This window comes from Sinocyclocheilus anshuiensis, unplaced genomic scaffold, assembly GCF_001515605.1.
Source record: "Sinocyclocheilus anshuiensis isolate Anshui unplaced genomic scaffold, SAMN03320099.WGS_v1.1 scaffold513, whole genome shotgun sequence".
Lineage (NCBI taxonomy): Eukaryota > Metazoa > Chordata > Actinopteri > Cypriniformes > Cyprinidae > Sinocyclocheilus > Sinocyclocheilus anshuiensis.
In genome coordinates this window covers 1,707,951-1,716,607 of record NW_015537972.1, presented here as the reverse complement: position 1 = coordinate 1,716,607, position 8,657 = coordinate 1,707,951, and the positions used below count along the sequence as shown (strand labels likewise).

Below are 8,657 nucleotides of genomic sequence, written 5' to 3'. Positions count from 1 at the left end.
GATGCAGAATAGTACAGCCTAGCGCATTTCACACAGGCTGTTAGTTTCACTTTCGCCTGAAAGTCGTGTATGCCTAAGGTTGAAAATACATGATGTTTATAGTGAATGCCCCTATAAATGGTCTTATTTTTATGATTCAGTTTTAATCCAAATGATGCGTGTGCTAAGTGAGTGAACATCAAAGATCACACAACAGAATTGCGCGCTCTCTCTCTCTCTCTCTCTCGCTCTCTCTCTCTCCCTACTGTTAAGTAACTCGAGCATTGTTTTACTTACTTGTTTTTGACATATCCGACCGAACTACAAACTTTCCAGTGATGTCTGTGAGAAAGGTATATTCACTCGACAAGCTCGCGCATCTGCGCCACCGCGCGCTCAATCCACTCAGCGTGCTTTGTTTATCAGCTCGCTCACATCAGCTTTACAGGCGTTAATACTGAATGTTTAACATTATATTCATTGCATACATATACTTCGTAGTAGACATCCTTAACTCCTTTCTGCTGTCTGTTGTTCTGTTGTCGGTGTTTCTTTGTTTGAATATGGCGCTTATCACATGCCATTTGGTATCGGGGCATTTTAACGAGTACGAGTACGAGTACAGGAGACCAGTATCGGGCCCGATACCGATACCAGTATCGGTATCGGTGCATCCCTAACAAATAACATTAAAAACATGGCATAAAAGTAAAATGCATTACAGTACATTTTAGTTTATCATAAATGATTGTCAGTATACATTCAGAATTACATTTTAACATTTTACATTTTACATTTAACCAAAGACAAATACTTATGAAATTACATAAAAAGATGTTACGTCCTACTGAATTACATACAAAATAATTTAAACTAATAATAAAAAATAAAAAAAACATTTTCATTGTCTGAAAACATTACATTCAGTTTGCACTTAAGTATATTCTTTCAAAGTGTTCACTTTGTAAAAGTATGCTAAAGTGTACTTTTTATTTTTATTTATTAATTTTATTTATTTATTTCATTATTTTTATAGGGATCTATTTAAGCAAGATCAACTGTTGGACATGATGCATTTATTGTTTAATGCTGTCACTGTGTAATTAATGCAGATGTTTGAAGATGTATGTGAACTTCAGAATGTAGGTGATATGAGGACGTACCAAGTTCAAACTGATCTGAGCTGTTGTTGCATGTCTGCCGGACCTCCTCACTGTCCCAACCTAGAGGATACAGAGCACATCCTGAACCGATGAGCAGACCTGCAAAAACAGAGAGAGAACAAGACATGAATAACGTTACTCATGTATAATAGATTAAACACACGCAGAATGTTTTAGTTGTGTTTTATAAGAATAAGATTCCCAACCCTAAGTATTACATTTTTTTGTGTAACTGAAATCACAGTTTGTACTATAGACATGAATGATATATCAAATCTGGCCTGTGCTATTATTTTTCTAAGTGATCAGACTTACAAAAATGCCATATAAAGGGATATGCTCATCAACCACCTTCAGTGCTGGAGCTCACAATCAACTTCCAAAGAGCTGTCTGCAGCCCACAAGTGTTAACAACGATTGCTGAAGTGAGAACTCCCTCTAGCGCACACCTCTATGCTTATAAATGGAAAGTCTTTGAGAGCTGGTGCTCCTCAAGGGAGAAGGACCCAGTTGTTTGCACAATTCCAGTTATCTTGTCCTTCTTACAGGAGTGCTTAGATGGCAGCTGTGCCTTCTACACTCAAAGTGTGCATTGCCACTATATCGACCTTCCACAGCGAGGTTCACAGGCCGTCAGTGGGCAGGAATGGTCTGGTAATCAGATTTCTATGTGGTACGAGATGGCTAAACCCTCCTCACACATCTACTATCCCCACTTGGGGCCTAACTTTGGTTCTGAAAGCTTAGGCATGGCCTCCCTCATCACTCCCTTCTTGAATCCTGTTGATACAGCAAAGCTAGTCTTATGGTACATGTAAGTCCGTAATCACCTGCTTTGTTATCATGTTGTGCGTCGCTGACTCTTTTTGAGTCACTTTGAATGAATCACTGTATCGGTGTTGTTAAATCAAGAACAGCTGCAATCAGATCAGTTCAATTTGCAAATGGATTGTTCAGTGTGATTTGTGAACTGTTTCAACAGGTTAATTAAAAAGAATCAGTTCTTTCACAAATTGGAGAGAGTCTCAGAGGAGGTGGTGATTTTATTAGCTCAAAATAAAGTGGAACGATATGTTTTTTTAATTAAATGCGTAAAAAGTGTGATATTATGCATCTATTATGCATGCATTTAGTACTAATGCCTAATGAAATAAAAGTAAAGAAAAACACTGTCCACCACTGATTTTTGCAAGTATGATGGAGCTTTTTATAAAGTATTTAATTCCCATTCGACAGAGAGAGAGAGAGAGAGAGCGAGATTGATTACATTGTACAGAAGAGAGAAAGATGTAAAATTTGCCGTCACTCCCGACGTTGTAGCAGCATTAAATAGTTTTCTGTAATTTAATGCCATTAAAATATATTAAAACATTCTAATTTATATTAGAATACAGAAACTGCCTTTAATCCAAAAATGAGGTCAGTAACAATCAAAGCTTCTTAGTGATAAAAAAACCCTCCTAAAATTATCATAGAACTAAAAATGGACTGAGCTCAGTTGAACCCTTGTTAAAACTAGTGGGCTGCGGCCAGGTCCCCAGTGCCACATAAAGATAGTGCACCTTTTCTCCAGATTACCATGAGTTGGGGTCTTGACACAAATTCCCTTCTCACGCCAGCTGCTGTCTCCGGATAGATGCACAAGTCCTTGGCTAAGGGGCTTTTCTATCACATTATTCTAATCCTTTCCAATTTTTCCCTCATCAGTTTTAGCGGGGCCAGAGAGAGAGAGGGATAGGTACTGTGAGGCTCGATGATTAACCCCCGTCACACTACACAGACTTACTGATAGGAATTACGTTAAAGGGGTCATATGATGCGATTTAAATTTTTCCTTTCTCTGTGGAGTGTTACAAGCTCTTGGTGCACAAAGAAGATCTGTAAAGTTGCAAAGACTAAAGTCTCAAATCCAAAGAGATATTCTTTATAAAAGTTGAGTCAACCACGCCTACCTAAATGGCTAGTTCTAACATGCCCCCACACGCCGGACGCTCCTTCGTCAAATCCGCCGGCCGCGCCGTTCTCAATCACGCCGCCCGCCTCCCCTCACTCTAGGCCTCCGGCCTCCGCTCACTCTAGCCCGTTGTGTGTTTCGTTGTGAAAGCGAAACTACTTTGTTTGGCATTCCAAAAGAGGACACGACTAGAAATCAGTTGTTAAGTTGTATTTACAACATACAGTTAACCCAAATATTCAGATGTGTCCAGTACATTTTATGGAGGACTGTTTCTTGATCCTGGTAAAGTAGACTAATGCCGTAGTCTACAATGCAGACTTTTTATATTTAAAGAATTTGCCACTGACCTTAAACCGCATAAACACATTTCATTACACCAAATAATGTTCTTTTTAGCAACATCACATGACCCCTTTAATCTATACACTGCTGTACACAGTTTGAGCAAGGTGGGAGATGTCCTTACAGACACACACACACACCCACGCAAAAAGACGTTGAGATATTAATCCGGACTTGAGAGATGCAATCATAAAGGCCCTCTAGAATGTATATTAAATTAATTAATTATATAAATATGTATATTATATTCCTATTACTTGTTTCGCTTCTGTTTCAGTTTTTATAACCATTTCTTACTATGTGTAAGTAAGTTGTTGTTTTTTAGCATGTAAGTTTGGCAGTGTTATTTTGTAGGATTACTGATAAACTACTGTCATTTGATTTGTATTATTTGTATTTGTTATTTATTTTAATTTTAGTTAAATGATGTCTGAATTTATTATGTCTGTATAGGTCTTTTATTAAGTTTTATTTAATTTGAGTTATTTTAATACTTCAAACCAAATGGAAACGAAATATATTGATATTACTTGTTTCGCTTCTGTTTCAGTTTTTTATAACCATTTCTTACTATGTGTAAGTAAGTTGTTCTTTTTTAGCATGTGTGTTTGGCAGTGTTATTTTTTAGGATTACTGATAAACTACTGTCATTTGATTTGTATTATTTGTATTTGTTTTTTATTTAAATTTTAGTTACATTATGTCTGAATTTATTATGTCTATATAGGTCTTTTATTAAGTTTTTAGTTTTATTTAATTTGAGTTATTTTAATACTTCAACAAACTAAATGGAAATGAAATAATATATATATTGAATTTATAAATGTGTATGTACATATACAGTACATATGTATGTGTGTGTGGTTGTACATACACATATGTAGTTGTTTTTTTGGTGTTTGGCTTAGTGTTATGTTAGAATCATTATTATACCCTTATACCTTTTGTTCTTTAATATTTTGAATTGTTTTTAGCTTTGTTTTTTGTTTTTCATTTAAATGTTAAGTTTTGAAATTTTGTTGTATGCATTTGTCATTTTTATTTAATCTCTTTATTTTACAATGTGTATAGTATTTATAAAGTTTTAGCTTTTAGTTTTGGATCTGTTTTTAGTTGTTTTAATACTACAATTGATTACTTCTGTTGTCCTCATTTGTAAGTCGCTTTGGATAAAAGCGTCTAATAAGTGACTAAATAAATAAATAAATATTAAGACATCATCACAATGTCCATTTACATTTGGAAGTGTGAATTAGAAATGTCTTATTGATTCCAATGTTTTTTAAAGGCAAGCTCTAAATGAAACTATGTCACACCCTCAAAAAATGCATAACTGTATCTAGTTGTAAGATAAAAGATGACAGCTTCTTATACATTATGTCAAAGAAAGAAGCAGATCTAACCGTTTTTTTTTTATGAACACAACAGTAATCTGTACAGAATTTTATAAAAAAAAAAAAAAGAAAGAAAGAAAGAAAGAAAAGCTAATCTAGGAGCGTGTCAAAGAGAAATGCAGAAGAATGACGAGGCAGCATAAATAAGACAAGACAATAGGTGCTTCTCAAACAAAAGGCTGCATCCTAGTGAGTCTGCATGCTGCATGGTTACGTTAAATCTGCAGTCCGTAACTTTTTTTGTGTTCAAAATTTACACAATTTATATAATAGTACACCATGAATCCATTTTCCAAACCGTGTTTTTGGCTTGTCCTGAATCACTACGGTACACCGATAATAAGTGTTTATATTTGGACTATTTTAGACTAGTTCGGGTAGGTACCGCTGTGGAGAAGCCCAGTACCTGCGTGATTCTTCATGAACATAAACAGAAAGAAGTAGCTCCGGCCACAGTGTTCTTCTGCAAGACGCACGCATTTCTGTTTATTAAGCGCAATAGCGCCAAAAGTTACGAACTGCAGCTTTAAGAATTCCTTCCCAAGACTTCATGGGCATGTTTTATTAAGTAGTTCCCCCATTTCAGTCATTAATTTGTGGTCTCAATATCTTGTACACTTAATATTTAAATATATTTTAATATGTAAAAAAATTATATGAAATACTATACATAAATAATAACATAAAATACAATGGAAATGTCATTTATTTCCCTTTAACCAATAAACGTTTTGTGGCTATACATTATGGAGAGCTTACGAACAAGTCCTGCTTTAAGAATATGGGATTACATCTCTGCCACAATTCTGCGCACGAAAGATCATATTTTGAGTGCACGAAAGATCATATTTTGAGCGCGCAAAAGTGCGTTTTGCACGCGCGCGAACTGAGTTTTGTGGAGAAAATGTTTGTCTCGCAAAGAAGAAAGTATTTTGAGCGCACAAAAATCTATTTTGCATTTAAAATAAGTTTTTGGATGTGTGCAGACTCTTTTGCGCGTGCAACGTTTCACTAGCTTGCTCACCTGATGCCCGCCCTCAGTGCTCTATAAATGCCAACAGCTTGCTTGCTCAACACAACCCAGCGTTACAATATGCCATAATTCCAGCCAATCAGAGACGAGGCTGCTAAATTCTGATTGGCTGCCTTGACAACCAATCACAACATTCCTTGCATTACCTCGACAGCAGAAGAGGAAAAATACAGTGCATGCATAATTATTATGCAAGTTGATATTCTGATCATATTTTTTTCCAAGCACATTGTACCAATTCCAAACTACATCAATCTTAATAACTACACAGTAAAATCCCGAGTGTTAAATTAACACTGTTCGGACCATATATGGTCCCACTCTAAAAGAGTGTTAAAGTAACACTGAAGCAGTGTTAAAGTTAATGAGATAATTATGTGATTAATTAAGTGCTGATTGAGCATTAGTGATGAACAGCTGCTGTTAACAAGCAGAATCACTGAAGAAAAGAGAAACAAGAATTACAACTGACTTCAGACACAGACTTAGATGAAATCAACTGAAATTAAAGAAGACATTAAATCTCTCAAGATCTCAGCAGAAGATGATTAATCATCTCCACAAACACATAAACTTTGCACATTACTAACCAGTTTGAATTTTTGTTTGTCATGCGTCTAAAAATTTCTTATTAAGAATTAACAGAGATTTAGACGTTAATGTTTATTGAAAATAATACAATTTGAAGTCACCGTTGTGGAGATAAGCATTTGCTTTAGTTGGGCTCTTGACCCTTGACTTTTTAACATTAGTTTGTCTCCGGTTGCTGTAACTGTTTATGAAACACATTTGTTATGGCAAGAAAAACCAAGAGAAAATGTTTAGATTATATTGACCATTTTTTTGATGATAACATTGTTGTCATGTAGTAGCCAGGTTCACTGATGTCACCAGTGGTAACGTGTAATATAGACTGTTACTGATCGCAACTGTATTTCAATGAAATAATAGGTAGAGCTTTAAAATCATTTTGCACACCAGTTTGAACATTTGTGCTGTTTAGACACACAGACATCAAGAATCAGCATATGAACCTCAACAATGGTGATGCTCATCAGACAGATTACTGTTGCATTGCATTCTGGGTGCACCAATCATAACTCATCCACGGCTCCCAGCATGCATTGCGACATGAGTCTTAGTATTTTCTTTTATTTTTACTATTTGCTTTTATTTTTGTTGTGACTTTTTACTGCCTTGTTTTGTGACGTTCAAAAATCACATAAAAATTATCAGAATATTTTGTCACCATTGCTGAGATTCACATGCTGATTCTTCATGTCTATGAGTGCCAGAATTGAAACCTGTTTATAAACCATATTTATTAAAGTCGTTTAAGAACGTTTTTCTCACATGGTTATCTCATATAACTGCAACAACATAGAAGGCATGAAAGTTTTAGATAAATTTCAACCAGAGACTCAGACACATATAATGATTTTACCATAAGTTCCTTGCCATCACATATATGTTTAACACACACAATTGTGCCAGCCCAAAAGAATCTAAAATTTAAAAAGTCAAGGGTCAAGAGGCAACTAAAGCAACCACTACTCACAAAAACGGTGTTGAAAAAAAAAAAATCTAAACATGAATTCTCAACAAAGACCTTCTGTTTTAGATAGTCTAACTGGTTAGTAATGCATGAAGCTGGTGATGCTGTTTGTAGAGTTGTTCAATCGTCTTCTGCCGAGATCTTGAGAGATTTAATGTCTTCTTTTATTTCAGTTGATTTTATCTAAGTCTGTGGCTGAAGTCAGTTGTAATTCTTGTTTCTCTTTTCTTCAGTGATTCTGCTTGTTAACAGCAGGCGTTCATCGCTAATGCTAGATCAGCACTTAATTAATCCCATAATTATCTCATTAACTTTGAGAAGGGTATAACTGCAGCCTGGAGATCTCCAAATGGGGGAGGGAACTCCAAAACGGGGTGGGAGCTCCAAAATAGGGCGTGGCTTCCTCCCATTGACAGACAGGCACATGACACGCATGCTCACTTTTCCCCCCAATCCACTTCAGTGCAAACTCTGCCCCACAGCTGATTCTAAAGATTTTATTGGTTGTGTCAATTAAAGTGTTGATTTCCTACACTATGCTACAAAAAATGCTAACCCCTAAACCTACCCCACACCTGACCCTAACCTTAACCAGTGAAATTGACTGCACTGCGGGATTGGCGCTGAATAGCGTGGTAAAGAAAGATGCAGTTCAGGAGATAAACAGTTAATAAGATTATGCGATTTATGTATTCTTTTATTTCAGTTGATTTGATCGAAGTCTGTGGCTGAAGCCAGTTGTAATTCTTGTTTCTCTTTTCTTCAGTGATTTTGCTTGTTAACAGCAGCTGTTCATCACTAATGCTCAATCAGCACTTAATTAAATGACAGAATTATCTCATTAACTTCAGCACTGCTTCACTCTGTAGTGTGGACACATTATAAGTGTTCATTTAAAACTGAGGATTTTGTTGTGGGGTTTAAAGGGTTAAAGATGTACGATGAAAAAAAAACAGCATGGAATGTAATTTAACAGTAATAAACTGTAATTAATTTACGGCAAAAAACACGGTTGCCAGTAAATTCCTGTTAAGTCCAGGAAATAACAGCAATTTACTGTAAAACTTAGTCAGATTAACCAAAGGAAAAAAGTTATTTTTACTGAAATATTAGTGAAGGTCCACAGAAAACAGTTATGCAAAGTCATGAACTGATAAGGAGAGTAAATATTGAACTGAACTGTATTAATGTGTTTTTGCACAAGAGAGATCTGTTAGTTTAATGTAGTTTTGTG

The 8,657-nt window shown here is 35.6% G+C and overlaps 1 protein-coding gene across 1 annotated transcript in view; it reads right to left on the bottom strand.

The window, feature by feature from the left end:
- Positions 1–1,142: 1,142 nt before the first annotated feature.
- Positions 1,143–8,657, bottom strand: part of LOC107670626 (lipoma HMGIC fusion partner homolog) — a gene marked incomplete at its 3' end in the record, with an annotated part of 117,549 nt that continues 110,034 nt past the window's right edge. Inside the window, exon 3 of the mRNA XM_016463285.1 lies at positions 1,143–1,241. Coding sequence (XP_016318771.1) covers positions 1,143–1,241 — 99 coding nt within the window. The remainder of the gene's footprint in view (positions 1,242–8,657) is intronic.